This window comes from Salmo salar, chromosome 20 (assembly GCF_965601325.2).
Source record: "Salmo salar chromosome 20, fSalSal1, whole genome shotgun sequence".
Taxonomy (NCBI): Eukaryota; Metazoa; Chordata; class Actinopteri; order Salmoniformes; family Salmonidae; genus Salmo; species Salmo salar.
The window spans coordinates 60,934,060-60,957,853 of NC_138310.1; the positions used below are offsets into that span (position 1 = coordinate 60,934,060).

At 43.8% G+C, this 23,794-nt stretch overlaps 1 protein-coding gene across 1 annotated transcript in view; it reads right to left on the minus strand.

Moving 5' to 3' along the window:
* Window positions 1-6,328: 6,328 nt before the first annotated feature.
* Window positions 6,329-23,794, minus strand: part of LOC106580997 (T-box transcription factor TBX4) — a 30,202-nt gene continuing 12,736 nt past the window's right edge. The window contains exons 4-9 of the mRNA XM_014162635.3: window positions 17,440-17,559; window positions 13,164-13,311; window positions 10,005-10,157; window positions 9,659-9,747; window positions 8,643-8,881; window positions 6,329-8,393 (exon numbers count right to left, since the gene is read on the minus strand). Coding sequence (XP_014018110.1) covers window positions 7,714-8,393; window positions 8,643-8,881; window positions 9,659-9,747; window positions 10,005-10,157; window positions 13,164-13,311; window positions 17,440-17,559 — 1,429 coding nt within the window. The 3' untranslated portion in view covers window positions 6,329-7,713. The remainder of the gene's footprint in view (window positions 8,394-8,642; window positions 8,882-9,658; window positions 9,748-10,004; window positions 10,158-13,163; window positions 13,312-17,439; window positions 17,560-23,794) is intronic.

Genomic DNA, 23,794 nt, shown 5'->3' on the forward strand with positions numbered 1-23,794 from the left:
CCCCGTGTTTATATGCTTGCCTAGTGTGGCTTAGAACACAAATGGGCTATCTGTGTCACTGTGAAATTAAAGCAAAAGTTATTGGCATTCATTGAATATATGGCACCTAGTTTGCTTATCAATCATGTTACGAATAATTGCTTCTGATACACCAAATGTATGTCCTACAACCGATTTATTTAAAAAATCGCACACTAAGAAGAAGTTATAAGGATAATTTAGTTGCTAATGGCAGCCTGCAGTACCCCAGTCGGCCTTCAATTTGAGTTACTCAGAGGGGGCAGCACTGAGCTAGCCTGCAACGTCACTTCCTGGAGTAGCACAAACTGTGAGCAGGACCGGATTAGGAAATCATGTTTCGATTGGTTCTACAGACAGATTAGTTTTCTCTTTTCAGCAGTAGGAATTTGCTTTACAAACTGTACGTTTTTCCTGCGATTGTATTTTGAAATCTGCAAAAGACAAACTGTGGGCTGCAACCAACCATAGAAATATAATCCATATATGGCAGTTCCCATTAAAGCCAGGACTAGCATCCATTGCTAGAGTACCCATGAGTTTAACAGTCAAATTGCCAGGATAAAGGTTACAAAACCCTTATGTGTATTATATGTCTATGGCCACAATGCAACAAGCTGTAGCCTATATTTGGCATGCTGCCCAAACTGCGGCCTACCCGACTGTAGGCATACCGGTAACTGCCAAAATAAATGAAACACTTGAGTAAACAAGGGATGCAAAGTATATGTTATGGTGTAGGGTGCATTTTCCTGGCATGGTTTAGGTCTACTTGTAGAATCTATGTCAAGGCGCATTGAAGCTGTCCCTTTTAAGACACTTTATATTTCTTTCATTTTGGCAGATTTTTTATAAACTATTGATTTTCTGAGGCTAAATGATACTCTCAGGTGTATTTTGAACATCGAGGGTGGGCTCCTGTGGTTGGATAAAAAAGTATAATAATACATTTATTATAATACATTTGGGCCCCCTATGGGCTTGGGCCCCTGACTCACACAATTGACCAGTCACATTTATTTATTATGCAGTTTATTTAATAAATATATGAATCAGTTACCCAATCAAGACAGGGCCCCCCCAGTTACCCACGAGGGCCCCCTACCTCCTCTCCTCCCCCCATCTGATGTTTAGCAGAGTGGCAGCAGGCTGTCTACACCACAGGAGGTTGCTGGCACCTTAATTAGGGAGGACAGGCTCGTGGTAATGGCTGTGTTTGATGCCATTCCGTTTGCTCTGTTCCACCCACTTTTTAAAAATTATTTTTTTCTTTACATTTTTTGCTGCCTCTTGGGCCCCCCACAGGCATGGGCCCAGGGGCTTCAGCCCCGGTAACCCCTGCATTAATCCAGCCCTGTCCATGAGACACCATCTTAACTGACAAAATGTGGCTTCAGTGAGCTATTGAGTCTTCACATAGGAATTAATGGTGTCACGTGATCGATGGCTTTGTCCATTCATATATACAGTCATTGGCTTAAAACATCCTATTTTTCATCTCTATTCTAATCATCATTGTTTTGTTACTTTTAACCTCTTCTGCACCAATTAGGAACATCCTATGTGACAGTCCTAAGGGCCTCAAGTTGGGCCTACTTGTGTATGTTTTGTTATGGGAATTATTATTGTTTTGTGTGGTGATGGGGGCAAAAATCGATACAGTTGCATATCACAATATTATTTTGGGACAATATTATATTGATATTTGATATATTGCTTTGTAAAATCTTTTTTAAATAGTGAGCCAACAGGATATCTGCACTTTTATTTCCTTGACTGTCCAAACCTCATTCTCATGTTCTCTTTTCAGCAGACATATATTGAGGACTATGTTTGGAACATCAAATCGCAGTTAATTTGCAGTATCGAATCACAACATTTTACATTTTAGTCATTTAGCAGACGCTCTTATCCAGAGCGACTTACAGTAGTGAATACATACATTTCATTTTCATTTCATGCATTTTTTATTTATTTTTTATTTTTTGTACTGTGGGAATTGAACCCACAACCCTGGCGTTGCACACACCATGCTGGCGTTGCAAACACCATGCTCTACCAACTGAGCCACAGGGATAATTTCATATCGTGAGGTCCCTGGCAATTCCCAGCCCTAGTTGTGTGTGTGTGTGTGTGTGTGTGTGTGTGTGTGTGTGTGTGTGTGTGTGTGTGTGTGTGTGTGTGTGTGTGTGTGTGTGTGTGTGTGTGTGTGTGTGTGTGTGTGTGTGTGTGTGTGTGTGGTGTGTGTGTGTGTGTGTGTGTGTGTGTGTGTGTGTGTGTGTGTGTGTGTGTGTGTGAGAGAGAACTATAGACTCGGACACTGTCATTGGACATTTGTTGTTTGTTGTGTTCCTTGTGCCCACTGCTCAGGCTAAGGGACACTGTTGTTTTCGTGGCTGGAGCAAAGAGGGAGCAGGGAGAGAGGAGGAGGAGGGAGGAGAGGGTCGGGAGACAATAAGAGAGGTGCTGATTGGCTAAGGAGAATCAGCCTTGGCATCAATTGGAGGAGGGAGGAGGAGAAGAATGCTGGACACGCAAACCTCTGAAAATGAATGTCTCACCCACACAGTGTATACTCGTGCATCATCACACACATATTCCAACACACACACAATACATTCACTTCGATAAACACTGGCTTTAATCAGAGCTATGCAGAGAAAGATGAGGTAATTTTCAGACCATGCATCTGCATCATCAAAGCAGTTTAGAGCCTCCCTCCACCACAACAGTCCATAATGAGATCCTGTTCTGTTCTGTTTGCTCCCTCCAATAACATGTGCATATTTCACTGAGCTGAGGTAACTATGGATTTGGATGGCAACCCGCTTCTACCACGTTATAAGTGCTATGCATTGATTGGTTTCAGGGCCAATTAGGCTGAGACGTAATGCTAAAGCAGAGGGTTTCGATCTTAAGAGTTCTTCAAAGTTCTAGAGCTTGTTTGTTCTGTGTTCCACTGCCATCACCATCATTCTACTCACATTGCACAGCGACGACTCCGCGATCTCAATAAGGCTCGTAGAACTCTAACTTAATCTGCTGGATAAAACACTTAATCCATCCCCCCCATTTCCTCCCTAACGGCTTAATCCAGGAAGCTCTCACAATATAATTATTAATTTTTTTACTGATGCTTTTATCCAAAGCCACTTATTAAAGTGTGAGCCTAGTTTTATACAGAGGGCTTTAGTGGAGCCCACCAGATGTAGGCCCTACCTTTGATCAAGGGACACCGCCACAGTTGTGTCCCACCACTAGAGAGTTGAACCCGCCGCAGCCCCCCATAAGCACACACATACACACATACACACATACATTCACTCCCAACACACTTACACATAACCTTCAGAAGGAAGAATTCAGAGTTCCCAGGGTTCTCTCTGCTCCCTCTGCTGCACTTCCTGTGGTAGCTGGTGGGGAAACATCTCCCAGAAACCTTTTCAGTCCGTGCAGCAGCCTGGCATTGCGTATTAGGTTGACCTCAAGATGGGTAGCTAGATTCTCTCCTCCCTCCCTCCCCTCCTCCCCCACAGCGGATCTCTCCGCATGTGGATCAAATCAGAATCGTCCACTAATTGACTATTTACAGGGCTCCAGAAAGGCCGTAATGGACTTGATATTAAATCCCCGCTCCACTATTTAAAGCGTGTTTTCAGAGTGCCTCGGCTGGGCTGTAGGAGAGAAGGAGTCAGAGAGGGCCGGGTTTTTTTACAAGGCAGCCCAGTTAAGCCCATCGGAGTGGGTCAGAGTCATCAGAGTGGGTACCGCCCAGCCCGGGTCCGTGTTCCAAATAGCACCCTAGTCCCTATGAGGTACCCTACCCCTGACCGGGCCCATAGGGCTCTGGTCAAAATTAGGGCACTATATAGGGAATTTGTGCCATTTGGGACGCACACCCAGGCGGCTCTCAGACGGGATTATGGGATGACAGCGGTAAGGGAAAGAAAGGGCAGCGTGGACTGGAGAGAGGCAGGGGAGAGAGGCACCGGCACAGCCAGATCTCATCACCAATGAGTTCCAGATGGAACCCTAGGCCCCCAGTCAGGTTCTCACAGATAGGCTGCATCCCAAATGGCTTTTGACTTTTGAAAGGTAGTGCACTATAAAGGGAATAGGATTCCATTTTGGACGCATATGATGATACACTGCCATACCTCCGCAGCTCTAGAGTGGGGATACTGTGCTCTGCATGGGGCTTAAACTTGGCTTTTTTATAACAGAGATAGACTGCATTTTATGTGGAAAGTTCGCATAAATTAACGACTACTGCTACATCTGTCTTTTTATGCTCTATTCAAGCTAGCTATAGCCAGAAAAAGGTCATCATAAATTGAACGATGAGAATTAACTTTTGTTTTTTTTCCCAGTAGGTTCTTAATAGTATATTTTGGGTGTCTCCTGTTTTACAGGCAGGTTGTTCAAACCACATGATGCTTTTATTTATCTGTCCTCACCTCTCACACCATAGCATTGTTTCTGTTAGCCATCCTTGGCCTCTCATCCATCATTGGACAATCAAATCAATACAGATTATTTTGTAGTCAAATTACTCTTGACTGAATGGTCCAATATTCCCTCTTTTTCTCTGTTATGTTTCCTTCCTGCTCTTAGATCTGGTTGGCCCCAGCTGCAGTCCGATTCTGCTCACTCCTCCAGACCTACAGCCCAGCCCAGTAGAACCACCCGCACTGAGTTGAACATCCTCCAAAGAAACATGGAGGCCAGTCTAACTATTCAGCCTCACAACCACCATATCCGCCCCACATACACAGCCATCCTAACCATACTTCCTCCTGGTGTGCACATGTGAGAATAACACATTTGTGTATATTACAATACACATGGTTTATTACTAATATCCTGTATCTCATTATTGTCATACTTGTGATTTGTATGAAGCTCTATGTAATAAATATGTCTCTTAATGAATTTGACCAGATATTTTATTTTGTATATAACTGTAAAGATTTATTATGGTAAAATTATTATTTGTACCCACAATAGTTAGGTTCTCTTGTGTAGACACACTGCAAGGCCCCACATCCAATAATTTCTACATCCATTTCAGAGAGGAAATTATCTATATTTCTCGTATCTTTGGTGTATGTATTGTGGGGTATTTGTCATACCAGTAAAGGTGTATACATAACCTAAGTTGCTCATACAGTATATGGGAAAATACATGCATTGTCACTGTCATTTTAAGTACAAATGTTATTCATGTTCAAGATACTAACATGATCTCTGTTGAAAATATCAGCACCCCTCTTATCAGGCAAAGAAAGGTTTAGTCGCCATTATCAGTCAGGTTCAATCGCCATTATCAGTGCACCAAGTTCTCACCCACTGTTTGACATGGTAGACATTTCATCCTGTCTGAGGACCCTAGATCTCTGGCCATTGATTAGTTGGAGTGGGAAGTTCTCCTCCCAGATAGAGAGAAAGAGAACGAGGGAGAGAGATAATGAGAGAGAGAGAGAGAGAGAGAGAGAGAGAAGAACAAGGTAGAGAAATAGAGAGCGAACGAGGTAGAGAGAGAAAGGAGGTGCTGACAAGAGCCAGGGCGGAACCATCACCATAACTCAGGACCCTAATGATTGCTGTGTGTGAGAGAAAGCAGAGGGCTACAGGACCGGTATGTATGTATGCCCTGGGAGATCTGACCTCCTTTACCTCTACCATTCACCTACATATTTCACTGTACAGCCACGCTGCCCTGACACACACTGACATATGACAGACACAAATGATTTAATTTGATAGATAACTAACCCAATCAATGTTCATGGTATGATGTCATTTAGGTGGGTGTAGTTGTTGTTTATGTTTAATGTCTTTGATAGCTTGATTGGTTTTTAATAATAATAATTTGGTGGGTGCTTATATTTGTCCTATTTCATACAAGTGTGTGTTAATACGCAGGTGTGAATTGGAAATGTGATTTTTGCATATCCAACCTCTCCCTGAGACACCCTCTGAGAGTGGGGTCATAGCCAGGGTCTGCCATTATAATCGGTGACCCTGGAGCCTTGCTCAAGGGAAATAGAAATATAATTTATATTTCTGTGGGCCCAAAGCTCTAACCTGCTAGACTACCTGCCGCCCGTAATGATTGATGTGAGCTTATGTGTCTTAGATCACCAATGACAGGTAAGTGCTAGTGGAGGATAGACATAAATTCATTTCAGACTGAATCCATTACCATTATTATTACCAATATAATACATCCGCAAAGCTACTCTGTTGATCTTTTCAGCTCTATCTGACCTCTTCAACTTTTTGGAGTAAACATAACGCTAAGCAACAATGGGAGGCATACAAATATTTATTTCATCAGGTGTGCAAAAAAAAGAAGTTATATTGAATATCAAAAAGAAATTAAGGGATAACGTGGGTCTGCTAGGTAATAGACCACCATATTGTTCTATTATTATCCATTCCTACTTGTCAAGGTCAGACAGGCCAGGCCTTGCCGAATGTTACACGGTCGTCCCTGCTTCAGTTCAGCTCAGCTTGACTTCACAATGTGGCGCCTCGCCCGCCCCGCTCGGGCTGTTTTACATTTGCAGTCTTGTAAGGATTTTTCCAACTCAGTCATTTGGGGCTGGGATTTGTGTGGAGCTCTGTGTTCTACACTAGCGTTGACTTAACAGCGATTCCTTAAGCTCCCATCTGGTTGGCCAGGGACCTTCTCCGAAGTCCCACTTCAACAGGCGGGAACGCTGCTTTGGAACGGACCTCGGGTTTGTAGCCAAAGTGCTAAGCGTTTACTACCCTATTGTGGTTCAAAGACATGGGCTAACGCTAACTAAGGGCTGTTAGCCTAGCGGATGTTTGGCTTCATGCTAAGTGGTGTCACGCTAGCTTACAACATAGCTAGCAGAGGCTTATGGCTGAAGGTGAGATCTAGACCTACAAACACTTGAGCTCTGCTCAAATGGACTGCATGTGTGGGCTTGTTGTGTAGTTGACCTGCAGCCCATGTTTAAAAGTTCAACAGATTTCTAACTGGCAAAGTTTCTCAACACAAGCAGAGAAGGCAAATTAAATGAAGGCTTTACTCAAGGTCTCAACAAAACATTTGGACTGTTACTTCAATCTCTTCGCACATACACATCCATGTCCCACTGCGTCGTTTGCTGATAATAATATGATAAAGTTTTGCATTTAAATGTTTTTCTTAGAAAGTTTAATCAATTCATTACTGGTACATACGTGTCCATCTTAATCCTAAACACACTACTTCAAACACATCAAAGGCATAATGGATACTCTTCACTTTGCTGAACACATCTCCTTTTGACACTGTTTGACATTGATCATTTTTTAAAGCCATTATATGGCACGCTATAGGAGGGGTTCTTCCTCTGGAATACTCATCATCATCATCACAGTCCTGATGCTCCTCCAGTCAGGATAACATGGGTCTGAAGGTGCAGAGCTTTTGGGCAGATGTAGGCTTCTATTGGAGTTTGGCCACTCTGATTTGCTTCTCTTCATGCTAAACTACTATAGCTTCCACTGTGCAACTTGGAAAGGTCATCATGGCTGTATTTCAACATAATCTCACTTCAGATGCCTCACAGGCAGTTCAAAGTTGGCTGGCTGGCTAGGGGGAGTCTGGTTGATTCTGGACCGAACGGGTGGGTGGACATCGCTGCTGCCTCAGGAGCCACACAGCACCCCATAGCCCTAGCTATCATTCCAGTGGGCCCCTACACTGCTCTGCCCCATCTGGTACTGGTAGGACGGGTCCCGGATGGATGAGGGGGCACTCTGTGTTGGGAAGGCCGAGAACTCCCTGTGAGGCAGGAGAGGAGACCCAGGCCCAGGCTTCCTGTGGTACAGAGGAGGATAGACCAGCGGCCTACTATCCCTGGAACCAGGAACCGGTGGAGAAGAAGACGAGGCGGAGGATGACGAGGGGATGACGGCCAGGCCACGCTGTGCCGTGGCTGGACTGTAGACTCCTATGTCGGGCTGGGGGCGTGAGGGACCAGAGGGGGTGTGGTGGGGCACCACGGAGGTGGCGGTGGCAGTACTGGTGAAGTGAGCAGTGAAGGGCTGGTAGGGGACAGCCTCCACTGTCTGCACACTGTACCGGGGGTAAGGCTGCACCGACGCCCACACGTTGCAGTTCAGAGAGGGGGGAACCAGGTCGTCAGCCCCCACAGCCCCTTGGCCGTTCTCTCCCTCCATCCCTCCGTACATACAGGCCTCCCTGGAGCTTATGGCCTCACCGCAGTAGGGGTGGGACAACAGTGGCGGCTCATAGGAGGGAGGAGAACGGAAGTAGTGTTCCTCCGAGACTGCTGGAGGAGCCGTGTCCAGATACGGCCGTTTACAACCCAGTTCCAAGTGCCTGGTGTTATCTGTAAAGAAATGAAGATTGAATCATCATAACTGAATGCAAAAACTCAATGTATCACCCTGCTTTCCTATGATGCTTCTTCATACTGTTCGGAACTGTGTACCAATCCATTTATATTGGGTGATATTGATGTGTAGCACCAAAAGATGTGTTGCAAGACAACAAAGTTTTCTGAAAGACTAATGAGGACTGCCCATTGTCTGTGATTGACAGGTGTGGAGATTTTCAGGTAGGTCTGTAGCTAACCCACCTCTGTGTTTAAAGCAGTGGTAGAGCAGGCTGGGCTCTCGGCTGGAAGGGAAGGAATTGGAGATGTGTTCCTGGTGGTCTGAGTTCCCCAGGGGCACCCCACCCTCATACTGGTAGTGGGACAGGACCTGGGGGTGCCCCGACAGGTGTACCCCAGCTCCCAGCTTCCCCGTCAGGTGACCGTGTGAGGATAGGAGCCTCTGGCGAACCATGTTCTTAGAAATCACTGGGTAGTCTTTTCTACGGACAGGAAGGAGAAACAAGAATGGAAGGATTAGCGTTACAGTGTGGGGGAAGCTAGTCTGAAAATATAGTTTAACAAGCCAATTACTTCACACTGGAAGAAGTTAAGCTATACCAAAGCTACCCTTAAGAAAAATATAGTTTACTTACTTAAGTTACTTTGAAAAAGTAGTTCACTACATCCAAACTACTTAGTGAAAAATGATCATATCTAAATCTGAAATGTCATAGACTACAAATTGCAAGAACAGATCACTCTGGAGTCAGATGTTAACCGAATGTGTAGTTTAAACACAAAAAGTGATTATGCACACAAAAAAAGGTATTTCAAGTGAGAATTGGGCAGGTCTGATGTAAAAAAGAAGGTACATTCTTGCCTACACCCATATGTTATTTTTGCTAGTTAGCTAGTTAGCTACACCACTACATGGCAACTACTGAAAACACTACCAAGATTTGAATTTAGTTCAACTACCACCAAGCTACTGCAAAATGTAATTAAATTACTAAATGTAGTTCACTACTCCCCAACACTTGCGTTAATAGATTCTACTTTGCAGAGAGAGAACGATGTATTAAAGGAAGCAAGCACAGTTAATCCATTCACAGGTGGGGAAAGAATCTGCTTAAGGAAGAAATGGAACAAGTTCCAAAAGGAAAAAATGGTTCCAATGAATGATGTACTGTGTCAAAAGAAGAATTGTTTCCATGATAAAGTAAATATTCCATATACTTTTATTGAGTGGCACATTCCCATAAACATACGGAACATACCCCTGGAGTCTGGAGACACGCAGGTCCCCTTCATCGCTGCCACGGAAACCCTTGGCAAACGGATTGTTCTCGATCTTTAGCTGAGTTATCTGGGAAGACAGCAACATATCTTGTCACTGCACTGACTCATCATGAAATGTGCAGCTAGGTTCAGTCAAAACTTGACTATGAAAACTTGACTTGATCTATAACTGTTCATTTTGGATTTGGAACCTTTCTCCTGCAGATAGTGTTTTGAAGACACGCTCTCGTATTACTGACATTAGAAACGTGTCAGACTATGTGCAGAAGACGTTGAACATCAGACAGCAGGTGGACAACTACATGCTTGGTACACATACTGTACCTTATGGTTCTGGTAGGAGGTGACGGAGATGAAGGCTGTCTCATGAAACACGTGAGTGCAGTAGGCTGTGTTCTTAGACCCAAAGGCGTTGTTCTCGTCGGCCTTGACGATGTGGAGCCGAGGCTGGTACTTGTGCATCGAGTTCAGGATGATCTATCAGTGGGAAGGAAGGAAATGTAGAAGAATAGAAAAACCAGTACAAGGTCAGACCAACAAAGTCGTTCACAGCACACAGTCCTCTTAGAGGCACCAGTGAATGACCGGCCACCACCACAGTCTTGAGACTTTTTAAGATGTTTGTTTAAGAGGTTAGTTTTTTCCCCCTTTAAATGAATGATTGTCCCTGGCCTAGATACTAAAAGCCAAGTGATGTAATTGTATTGACTTGAATAGACTCATAGTGTGAATGGCGTGCTTAAGATGCTCAGGTTTTCCATGGCTAGCCTTTTTTGGAGGTAGGCCTATTTTAATGCTCCTGGAGTCGGCGTTAGTGTGCATACAATGCCCAACTTTGTCCATACAATGTGGACATTTGTCAATGTAGTGTAGTTCAATGTGTTGATACTGAAAAGTGGGCACCCCTTTGTCACACTTGAGTTGCAACTGTATAGTGCATTAATCAGCACGTGTGGAGTGTGCTCAATGTTTGGGTTGGGGGGGGCTAGGTCAGCACATCGGCACCAGTCTGCTCAGAGTAGCCCAGTAGCCTAGGAACATGCTCACTGGAGCGTCAGCAGGACTGGAGCAGGGTCATCTCCAGCGTAACTCTGTCAGGACCGATGAGCATCAAGCTCTCCCACCTCTCCTACCTTCTAGACTCACAGCCCGCTGGTACTAGAGCCTTGACTTAAGAGGCCAGCCCCTCCAGGAGGCTACCACAGGAAGAGGTTAAGACTAATTTGGGAGGACGGGCTCATAGTAATGGCTAGAACGGAATAAATTGAATGGTATCGAACACATCAAATGCACGGTTTCCATGTGTTTGATACCACTCCATTCCAGCCATTATTATGAGCCAATCTCCCCTCAGCAGCCTCCTATGCTATCAGGGCACAGGCGGCCGGGGTCATAGTTGCACCCTGAACAGCCCAATGCTCACATGCCCCTTCCCCCTTTTTGTTGGGGCAAGGTTCAGACAGAGATAATCAATTGGTTCATTGGCTGACTACAGACCCTGTAGTGACGGAACTGATAGAAATAAGCTAGTGGTTGGTTGACTGGAGACTATGGTCACGACCTTTGTCTAGTCTGCTAGTCTGGCCGGGGTCTGTCTGGAGGCAGTGCAGGAAGGAGTCTGACTCCCTCTGTGCTGTCTGGTTGCATTGATCAGGACAAGCCTTCCTTGGATCAATCCAGAACCAAATCATGCATTCTCTCTTTCATCTTTTGGGTAAAAAAGCCAGCCCCAGACAGTCTGCTAACTGGTTTATAAACCAAGACACGCAGTGACAGCTGGGAAGTGACAGCATTTCAGGAGTGATTCCTTGGACCATCTCTTGGTCAACAGTAGCAGGGGTCAGTGGGAGCCCAGATCCCAGATCAGTGATAGTGTTTTTACTGCTGATGCTGACAGGTCAGATCCCAGATCAGTGATAGTGTTTTTACTGCTGATGCTGAGAGGTCAGCAGCAAAGGGAGGGGAAGGGCAGAGTTTGTGGGGGATGGTCAGGAAGGGGAAGGGTTGTCATAGATCTGAGATACCCCTGGGTTGAATCAAGCTGATGGCCATCCTGCTCTGGACTGTGGACTAGCAGCCATGCTGACCCACATACTTGAACACACAGTCATGCAGACCGCATACTCACATATACATAAACAAACACTCTTGAAAAGACACACTCTCAAATGCACAAACAACAGAGTCTGTCATTGACTGTCATTAGCTCACTTCACAAGCTGTTTTATTTCAACTGTGGGTCAGTTTATAGCAGGGGTGTCAAACTCATTTTGCCTCTCGGTCTTGGCAGTTAAAATTGGTCATATTTCCTAGGAGTCAAAATATGAAAAAAATAGTCCTCTATCCATCATTTCTAGAGTTTTCTGTGCTCCCTGACTGTCTAGCTTTCATTTCAGTGATTATTAGCGAGCTAGATTTTATCCCTCCCACCCCCATGGGCCGTATGCCATATGTTTGACACCCCTGGTTTAGTGGGTCAGGTGGGTGGTGGATCCAGTGCTATGCAGGCCAGAGGGAGGGAGAGGCTCTCTGGCTCCCCTGCTGGCGTGGGCTGTTCTATCAGCAGGGCTTAGTAAGACCTGGCCCCTCTCTCTCTCTTTGTCCTCATTACTCGCCCTTATCACTATCCAGGCGGCGGACTCAACCTGACAGCGAGCCCCGCCACTGATCCCAGGGGTTATGAACCTAATGAGCTCGCCTTCTGACGGGATGGCTTTGGACAAGCCTTCCCAGAGTTCCTCTGGGCAGCACTGCTGCCGCAGTCACACTTCTCACTCCCTCTGTGGCAAGATGCTCACTTTCTCTCGTATGCTTTCTCTCGCTTCCTCTCTTCTCTCACCGTCACTCCCTCCACTTCAGTCCATCTTTCACCCTCTCTCCTGCTCTCTTCCTTTTCCTCTCTGGCCATCCTTCCTCGAGTCCTTCCCCCTCTCTCACTCTCATTCCATGAAGACAGCTTTATGACTCTGTCTCTTGTTAAAAAACACATCTATTCGGCTGTTGTTTTAACACTAGTCTTTTTAAGTCTCATCTACTGTGTAGTTTTGACAAAATGAGCTGTGTCCAATCACCTCTCTTGTTTTACATGACCAGGAGAAGTGATAAGCTCTATTGTGTGAAATGACCCAGTGCCTTCCTGGGATGTGAATTCACCTAAATTGTGAGGCATCAGTAAAGGGAAAGAGGGATAGCTAGTCAGTTGTATAACTGAATGCATCTTCTGCATTTAACCCAACCCCTCTGAATCAGAGAGGTGCAGCGGGGCTGCCTTAATCGACATCCACGTCATCGGCACCCGGGGAACAGTAGGTTAACTGCCATGCTCATGGTCAGAACGACAGATTTTTACCTAGTCAGCTCGGGGTTTCGTTACCTGCCGCCCAGCTAATCATCTCTCTCTCTCTCTCTCTCTACCCCTTTACAGTTAATTTAGCTTAAAGATTATAAACGTTGACATTAGTTTGTAGACTGAGGATCACTCACATGCCCAAAGGGGTCCAGGTGGTTGTTGGTGAGCTTTAGCTTCTGGAAGGACACCATCTGCCTCATCCAGTGGGCTCCTGTAGCCGGGGAGTCTGGATGGACATAGAGCCTCCCTGGCATGGCCGGCTCTGCCTTGCCTGCCACCATCCTGAGTAGAAAGAGAAGGAGAAGAGAGAAGAACGAGAGTGGGAAGGAAAGAGAGGGAGATGAAGAGAAAAATGAAGGTGCAACGTCGTGATCGTCATAAGGACCCCTTGGCTAGCAGCAACCAACGACCATTACTCTGCCAAGATGTCTCAGCCATTGTGGCAATCCAGCAACCATATGCAACCCAGCAGCCCAGTGATCTAGCAAACCCTATTGTCAACCTCTTGTCACGGCATGGCTAAATCTTCCAGCAGCCACACAACTCCATTCAGGCTCACTGATTGTCCTCTGATGCCGAAGAATCCCTTTTTTATAACAAACACATGTAGCTCCAGTCAGTAATGGCAGCGGTTTCAGCCGTCACACTATGGGCTATAGGAACCATTCCTCCAGACTGGAGGTGGTGGTTGGTGGTGGCTGCTTCAACCGTAACATCACTGCTAATTACGCTCCTCCAAGGTGTCGCTGAGAAACTCCAGAACCCACGCTGGCAAACGCTGGGATTCCAGGCCCTCCCAGGCCATCCCACAAAGATCGGGAACAAATGGCTGTAAAACAAGAAATGGCTGGGTTTCTGCTGGAGAAAGCAAAGCACAGTTGTGCATTTTATGGGGGCTTTGTTTGGGTCTCAAATGGTACCCTGCATTGTGCACTACTTTTGACTACGGGCCCTGGGATTAGGGTGCCATTTAGGATGCAGACTTTTCTTTTCTTGGCGTGACGTCGGGTTCTGGTTTCAGTACGCCCTACCCTGGAGACGGTTGTTTTGTCATTTGCACGGCCAGCAGTGCCAACGGTTGATGCTGCAGAAGCAGGCTGTGGTGGCATCACCGGTCATGGCCAGAGGGATACAGTTTATATCAAATTGATGTCAAAAGTTGCATTTTTTTGCATTTTAGCTAAACCTAACCCTTTTCCTAACCTTAACCTAACTCTCCTAACCTGCTGCGTTAATTCTCCAAACGCGTTTTGAAAAGTCAATTCTTTCTGGTCAATTCTAACATGTTGTTTCCTCTCTAGGCATCACCCAAAGTAAAGGGTCACTGGAAGGCCAGTGGGTACAGCCAAGCTGTTTTTATCCCGTAGGTTTTGACAGGCGGCTTGCCAGTGCCCTGCGGTAATGAACTGTGTGCTAATGACAATCCGTAGCTACAGTTAAGTTTGAGCAGTGACTGAGACATGAGGTTCTGGTCTTGGTGTGCTCTGAAAGAACAAAGGAGCATGCATGGCATGGCATACTATTGTAATATGACCTCAATAACAACAAAGTTGCCTGTGCACAGCCTTGTCACTTAAAATATTACACTACTAGAGATTTTGATGATCATCATACTGTATTTGCGTCCTCTCTCGTTCTGAGAAGTGGTGATTTTTCTCTGCAGCCATGATGTTTGAACATGGTTGGAAGAATGTCTTTTTTGACATAAACGATCCCGTTTTTGTGGGAAGAGGGGATTAGGGCGCTCCTTTTCACAAGAGCAATGATTAAATTGACAGAAACCAGTTGGTTTTCCTCATTATTCAACCACAACAGACTAAATTTAGACATCCATGACTGGAGGCAGCAAGTGCCTGGACTCACGCTCCATCTCTCCATTCCATCAATGAACGGATAGAGCTGAATGAATGAACAGATGAGTGGGAGATGAACATCACACATGTTGGTCTTGAACACAAAGCAAATGTTGTTAACCAATACACACAAAAAATGAGGGTTCCTCAAGGGTTATTTGTGAAGGGTGATGGTTCTATGTGGAACCATACTGACCCAAAGAACCCTTTGAGCCCTTCAATAGTTCTTTGCAGTTTGCGGAGTCAAAAAAGGGTTATTTCCAATTTCAATGATAATTCAAATAATTAAACTCATTATAATATTTTGGGGGGTGGTTTGCTCTTTTTGTACAACAGTGAGTGAGTGTCATTCCAGTTTATCTAATCTTTTTTGTTATGCCATGTTGAAAATTACTATGGCCAGTGACGGTGTTTTGTGAAAGACTAACATATGGCCTTGTGTCAATTGAGAACTGTTGTGTAAGTCAGTGGTTCTCAATTCTCTCCTTAAGGACGCCCAGCTGTTCCAGAGCTAGCACACTTGATTCAACTTGTCAACGAACACTTAAGCCATAAGGCCCGAAGGGGTGTGGTATAAAGCCAATATACCACGGCTAAGGGCTGTTCTTAGGCACAACGCACCCCGATGTGCCTTATTGCTATTATAAACTAGTTACCAACGTAATTAGAGCAGTAAAAATAAATGTTGTTTCATACCCGTCGTATACGGTCTGATATAGCACGGCTGTCAGCCAATCAGCATTCAGGGCTCGAACCACACAGTTTATAAAATAATATAACCTATGGAATTTTAACAATATAATATGGCTAACCAGAAAAAAAGAACCCTGTATGGTTCTTCAAAAAGGTTCTTTGTAGAACTTTTGAGATTGAAAAAGGTTTTTTATAGAACCATTCTCCATAAAGGTTCTATAAAGAACCATTACAAAGTGTTGTACTGTATAAAGCACCAAAAAGGGTTGTAACCATAGAGAACCTTTTTTTATAGTTCTTTATAGGAAAGGGTTCTTTAACACACCATAAAGGTTCCATTTAGAATAATATGAGCATAGTTCTTTATAGATGTCACAGTCGTGAGGAGAGACGGACCAAGGCGCAGCGTGATTGGAGTTCCACATCTTTATTTTTGTGAAACTTAAACAAACCAAGAAACAAGAAACAACCAACGACCGTGAAGTACCGTAGTGCTACATGCACTAACTCAAAACAATATCCCACAAAGCAGGTGGGAGAAAGGGCTTCCTAAATATGATCCCCAATTAGAGGCAACGATTACCAGCTGCCTCTAATTGGAAACCATACAACCCAGCCACATAGAAAATCAATGACTAGAACACCCCCCTAGTCACGGTCTGACCTAAACACCATAGAGAACCGAGGGCTCTCTATGGTCAGGGCGTGACAATAGAACCTTCAAAAAAGGGTTCTATACAGCACCAAAAAGGGATCCGCTATGGTTACCATCCTTTTTGCTGCTGTATGGTTACACATGTAACAACGTTACATTATCCAACATGACATTTGTGAAAGGCGAGGAGGAGAGGGAGGTGTACATAAAGAATATAATGCAGAAAACATGTTAATTTGTACCCTTCCATTTATTTGGTTTGCATAATGATGTCACAGCATGTAAAGTGTTTGTTCCAGAGCCTGCCGGGAACAGTGCCCTCCGCCAGGGATGTGTGTGTGCGTGTGTACTGCTTGTCTGTGTGTATACTGAATGTGGGAGGCAGCATCACCTCAAGCATATAAAACTGTCTGAGAGTGTTAAATGTCTCTCTCATTTGCACCCACCGTTATTGTCTACTCTACAGCATTGGGGGTTGTTTTCCTAAGGTGAGAGGAAGGCCTCAACAGAGCGGTGGGGCTGAATCTGTGGAGCTGAGAAGATGAGAGCTATTTTCACCTTCCTTAAGCTCACCACTCCCTCCCCACCCTCCCTCACCACCCCATTTCTTGACCCCCCTTTCTAAAGCCAATCAGCATCTGAGACAGGGTAGAATGGGTAGATGTCTCATAACAACCATTAAGGATGTTACTCATCTAAACCCTGAGCTTAGAGAAGAACTTGAGCAATACTGCAAACTGGAAGAACCACCCTGACAAGGTTTTTGGTAGGATTTTATAATTGTCTTTGTATGTTTTGTATACTGTTGTGTTGTATGTATTGCTGTATTGTCTGTTCTTAATATGTAGATTTTTGTATTGACTGTATAGGAGCTCCCGAGTGGTGCAGCGGTCTAAGGCACTGCATCTCAGTGCTAGAGGCGTCACTACAGACCCTGGTTTTATTCCAGGCTGTATCACAACCGGCCATGATTGGGAGTCCCATAGGGCGATGCACAATTGGTCCAGCGTCGTCCGGGTTTGGCTGAGGTAGGCTGTCATTGTAAATAAGAATTTGTTCTTAACTGACTTGCCTAGTTCAAATAAATACATAACAAATAGCTGCTGTGTTGGTGACCAGGTTTCCCTTGTAAAGGAGATTCCTTATCAACAGTCTTCCAGGTTAAATAAAGAATCACATTTTTTAAAAGGTGTCTCTGACTTAACTCACCACTTGTTGTCGCAGAACTTGTAGCGATGGTCGTCGGCAGGGACGATGTCTGTGAGGAGGATGTACTTGGTTTTGGGGTTCATACCTGTCACTTTCACCTTGTAGCTGGGGAACATCCTCCTGTGAAGGACACAAGAAGGGTCTTACATTAAATTAGACATTCCCTAATGACGATGATTTCACCCACCATTATACCCACTAGAAATAAAGCTCGCTCCCCAACTCACTCAAACACGAATTGGGTCAGCAGGTGTTTCGTTATTGGTGACGAAGTCACCTCATCCTGATCCAATTTGGAAAGACTTGCCATTAGCTTCTAAGCACCTTTTGTATCGTAAGACCCGTAAATACAGAGGTTTATATAATGCTTTTTGTCATCGTGCTGCCCTCACACCTTAGAGCTTTGAGGGATGTTGAACGGGATAAGGCTAGTTGATAAGGCGCTTTAGGCAGTGATGTCACCCAAGCTTTTTGAGCACCTAAGAAGAACCTTCCCTCACCTAGCTACCTTACACTGGAAAAGATTTGCCTCTTCAGATGAGCTAATGAAAATCTGCTTTAGCCCCAAGGTGTCTCTCCGTGGGGCTAAGGGCACACGGTAAGCATGCATAAGAGGCTCTTCTCAGGCTTTGCAGGAGGGTTTTAGCCAGCCCTGAGTGTGGCATCAGCACGGAAAGTGTTCTCCCAGGCAGGTGAGCGGACGATTAGCGCTCAGAAAGCATATCAAGCCAGGCTTAAAGACTGATTGGGATGAGCTAGAGAGGTCACAGGGGATCTCAGAGTTGAGGGACATATGTAAAGTACAATCCCACTGGGCACAAACTGGTTGAATCAACGTTATTTCCATGTAATTTGTCAACGTATTGTGACGTGGAATCTACGTGTAAAGTACACGTTGGATTCACGTCTCCACCTCAACCAAAAATAAAAGTTAAAGAATCGGACTAAATCAAAACGTACTTTATTTATAATGCATTTAAGTTTGATTAGACTAGATTCTTTAACTGAGATTTCTGGTAGAGATGGAGAAGTGAATCCAAAATATAAATGATTCATTTGTAGAAAAAATGGATATTGAATTGTCAATGCAACCAAATATCAATATTTAAAGATGTACACTATATATACAAAAATATGTGGACACACCTTCAAATTAATGGATTTGGCTATTTCAGCCACACCTGTTGCTGACAGGGGTATAAAATCGAGCACACAGCCATGCAATCTCCATAGACAAACATTGGCAGAGGAATGGACTTACTGTAGAGCTCAGTGACTTTCAACGTGGCACCGTCATAGGATGCTATCTTTCCAACAAGTCAGTTCGTCAAATTTCTGCCTTGTTAGAGCTGCCCCGGTCAACTGTAAGTGCTGTTATTGTGATATGGAAATGTCTAGGAGCAACAATGGCTCAGCCACGAAGTGGTAGGCCACACAAGCTCACAAAACGGGACCTCTGAGTGCTGAAAATCGTCTGTCCTCGGTTGCAACACTCAATACCGAGTTCCAAACTGCCACTGGAAGCAACTTCAGCACAAGAACTGTTCTTCGGAAGCTTCATGAAATGGGTTTCCATGGCCGAGCAGCCGCACACACACCTAAGATCACCAAAGCTCGACGCCATTGGACTCTGGAGCAGTGGAAACGTGTTCTCTGGAATGATGAATCACGATTCACCAGCTGGCACTCCAACAGACTAATCTTGGTTTGGTATTTTGGTATTTTATTAGGATCCCCATTATCTGTTGCAGAAGCAGCAGCTACTCTTCCTGGGGTCCACAGAAACATGACAAAATACAGAACATTAATAGACAAGATCAGGACAGGACAGAACAACATAAAAAAAAATGTAAAGGCACACGTAGCCTACATATCAATACATACACACAAACTATCTAAGTCAAATAGGGGAGAGGCATTGTGCCGTGAGGTGTTTTGAAACCAGGTTTGCTGTTAATTTGAGCAATATGAGATGGAATTTAGTTACATGCAATAATGGCTCTATATAATACTGTACACTTTCTTGAATTTGTTCTGGATTTGGGGACTGTGAAAAGACCCCTGTTGGGGGGTAAGTGGGGTAAGTGTGTGTGTCAGAGCTGTGTGTAAATTGACTATGCAAACAATTTGGGATTTTCAATTCATTACTGTTTCTTATTAAAAAAAGATGTGATGCAGTCACTCTCTCCTCAACTCTTTGCCAAGAGAGACTAGCATGCATAGTATTTATATCAGCACTCTGATTACAATTTAGAGCAAGACACCCGGAAATGTCCAGGTGGTGCAGTGGTCTAAGGCACTGCATCACAGTGCTAGCTGTGCCACCAGAGATTCTGGGTTTGAGCCCAGGCTCTGTCGCAGCCGGCGACGCACAGTTGGCCAAGTGTCGTCTGGGTTTGTCCAGCAGGGATATCTTTGTCTCATTGCACATTAGTGACTCCTGTGGTGGGCCGGGTGCAGTGCACACTGACCAGGTCGCCAGGTGTATGGTGTTTCTTCCGACACATTGGTGCAGCTGGCTTCCGGGTTGGATGTGCATTGTGTCAAGAAGCAGTGGGGCTTGGTTGGGTTGTGTTTCGGAGGACGCATGGCTCTTGACCTTTGCCTCTCCTGAGTCTGTATGGGAGTTGCAGCGATGAGACAAGACTGTAACTACTACCAATTGGATACCATGAAATTGGGGTAAAAGTAAATTAAAAAATGAAGAGCAAGCTGTTCTGTTCTGGGCCAGCTGCAACTTAACTAGGTCTTTACTTGCAGCACTGGACCACACAACTGGACAATAATCAAGATTAGACAAAACTAGAGCCTGCAGAACTTGCTCTTTGGAGTGTGGTGTCTAAAAAGAAGAGCTTCTCTTTATTATGGACAGACCTCTCCCCATCTTTACAACCATTGAATCTATATGTTTTGACAGTTTACAATCTAAGGTAACGCCAAGTAATTTAGTCTCCTCAACTTGTTCAACAGCCACACCATTCATAACCAGATTCAGCTGAGGTCTAGAACTTAGGAAATTATTTGTACCAAATACAATGCTCTTAGTTTCAGGACCAGTTTATTACTGGCCACCCATTCCAAAACAGACTGCAACTCTTTGTTAAGGGTTTCAGTGACTTCATTAGCTGTGGTTGCTGATACATATATCGTTGAATCATCAGCATACATGGACACACATGTTTTTTTTAATGCCAGTGGTAGGTCATTGGTAAAAATAGAAAAGAGTAGAGGGCCTAGAGAGCTGCCCTGCGGTACACCACACATTACATGTGTGACATGAGAGAAGCTTCCATTAAAGAAAACCCTTTGAGTTCTATTAGATTGATAGCTATGAATCCACAATATGGCAGAGGTTGAAAAGCCATAACATACGTTTTTTTTCAACAAAAGGTTATGGTCAATAATATTAAAGGCTGCACTGAAATCTAACAGTACAGCTCCCACAATCTTTGTATTATCAATTTCTTTCAACCAATCATCAGTCATTTGTGTCAGTGTTGAGTGCCCTTCTCTATAAGCATGATGGAAGTCTGTTGTTCATTTGTTTACAGAGAAATAGCATTGTATTTGGTCAAACACAATTTTTTCAACAGTCTGCTAAGAGCTGGCAGCAAGCTGATAGGTCTGCTGTTAGAACCAGTAAAGGCTGCTTTACCACTCTTGGGTATGGGAATTACTTTGGCTTCCCTCCAGGCCTGAGGACAAAGACTTTCCTCTAGGCTCAGAATAAAGAAATGACAGATAGGAGTGGCTATAGAGTCAACTACCATCTTCAGTAGCTTTCCATCAAAGTTGTCAACGCCAGGAGGTTTGTCCACCTCTCCCACATTAACTTTACAAAATTCTAACTTGCAATGCTTTTCTTTCATTATTATTATTTTTTTATACATGAATATGATGGTGCACTGTTCATTGTTGGAATTTCCTGCTTAAGTTTTCCCACGTTGCCAATGAAGTAATCATAAAATAATTGGTAACATCAAATGGTTTTGTGATGAATAAGCCATCTGATTCGATGAAAGATGAAGTTGAATTTGTCTTTCTGCCCATAACTTAATTTAAAGTACTCCAAAGTTTTTTTTCCATCATTCTTTATATCATTGATCTTGGCTTCATAATACAGTTTCTTCTTCTTTTATTGAGTTTAGTCACATCATTTCTCAATTTGCAGTAAGTCAGCCAGTCAGATGTGCAGCCAGATGTATCAGCCACTCCTTTTGCCCCATCTCTTTCAACCATACAGTTTTTCAATTCCTCATCAATCCATGGAGCCTTAACAGTTCTAACAGTCAGTTTCTTAACAGGTGCATGTTTATCAATAATTGGAAGAAGCAATTTTATAAATTCATCAAGTGCAGCATCTGGATGCTCCTTATTAATCACATCAAACCAACAAATATTTTTAACATCATCCATATGAGAGTCACAGCAAAATCTTTTGTATGATCTATAATACACTATTTTAGGCCCAGCTGATGACAGGAGAACGCTACCTGCCTGAGTGCATAGTGCCAACTGTAAAGTTTGGTGGAGGAGGAATAATGGTCTGGGGCTGTTTTTCATGGTTCGGGCTAGATCCAGTGAAGGGAAATCTTAATGCTACAGCATACAATTACATTTTAGACGATTATGTGCTTCCAACTTTGCAGCAACAGTTTTGGGAAGGCCCTTTCCTCTTTCAGCATGACAATGCCCCCATGTACAAAGCGAGGTCCATACAGAAATGGTTTGTCGAGATCGGTGTGGAAGGACTTGACTGGCCTGCACAGAGCCCTGACATCAACACCATTGAACACCTTTGGGATGAGTTAGAACACCGACTACGAGCCAGGCCTAATCGACCAACATCAGTGCCCGACCTCACCAATGCTCTTGTGGCTGAGTGGAATCAAGTCCACGCAGCAATGTTCCAAAATCTAGTGGAAAGCCTTCCCAGAATAGTGGAGGCTTTTTTAGCAGCAAAGGGGGACCAATTCCATATTAATGCCCATGATTTTGGAATGAAATGTTCGACGAGCAGGTGTCCACATACTTTCACTTGGATAGTTCCATCTGTGCCACTGACTTAGTCTGGCTTTAATTCCAGTTTGTCTACAAATGAATCATTGATATGTTGGATTCACGTCTCCATCTCAACCAAAAATCTAAATTAAAGACTAGGACTAAATCAAACTTTAAATGCACTTTACATAAACTTTGATATGATTTAGTTATATTCTTTAACTTTGACGTGAATTCTACATCAATTATTAATTTCTAGACAAACTGGAATTAAAGTCAGTGGCACAAAAGATACATCTCCTTCAAATGTTGATATCTGGTTGCGTTGACAACCAAACACAATTCAATATGGAGCTGATTCCAACTACGCATATACTGACCTTGATCTTAAGCATGAGAATAGCAAGCTTTTCACCTGCTATTCGTTTTGGGTGGAGATTGAGTAAATGAAGGTGTGGCTGAGGTGTGTCTACAGATATGCTGTATTCTGACCTTTACTTAATTCCCTCATAAATCCACCACCTTTGCTCACAAGGAAACCATTAAAAAAAGTCTGGTGAACATCCTGGTTTCAAGAGAAAAAAAGCATCAACATAATGTTTTCCCGATATAAATAACACCATTCTCCATGGACTGTAATTTACAACTTGACAAGAGCTATTGATAAGAGCTAGGTAAATTATTGATCTGTTTGGATAAGGGAATTGAAAAATATAAAATACACTTGTTTTAGATATATTTTACCTTATAATCTTTGGAGAAAAATGTGAAACCAGTCTTATGGCAGCAAACTGAAGCATATCAACATAACGTTCCCACAGTAAAGTTTATGAAACGCTGAGCCATTATGCAGAATTTTAATTGAACAGCCTTTTAACTTGCAGGGATAGCCACTCTTGAATATCTTAATTATAGACTACCTCAACTTTCTCTGTCTATCATGTTACATATTAGCCACTATCAGTATCGACCATCAGTAGGCCTAATAACAACACATATTTAACTGCCAATGTACTGTTAGTTCCCTTCAGTTGGTATAGACTACATTATCATTCCATTTAATTACATTTTTTCATTTACCTTCCTTTGCTTCTTCTGTAAATGTCATCACCACCATGTGGTTGTTGCTGAAGATCATTAAATCGTTATGGAGCGGAGTGCAGACCAAGCTGTAACAGTTTGAACCCGATGCATAGAGCAATACTTGGCCGTGTCATCACACAGTTCCATGGTTAGTACAGGCAATAGACCAGGGTATAGACTACTATTGTACACTATTCTCCCTATTAGAATTCTATGTACACTAATCTTCCAACATTACCATGGGTTGAAGAACTGAATGTGGCAATTTCAG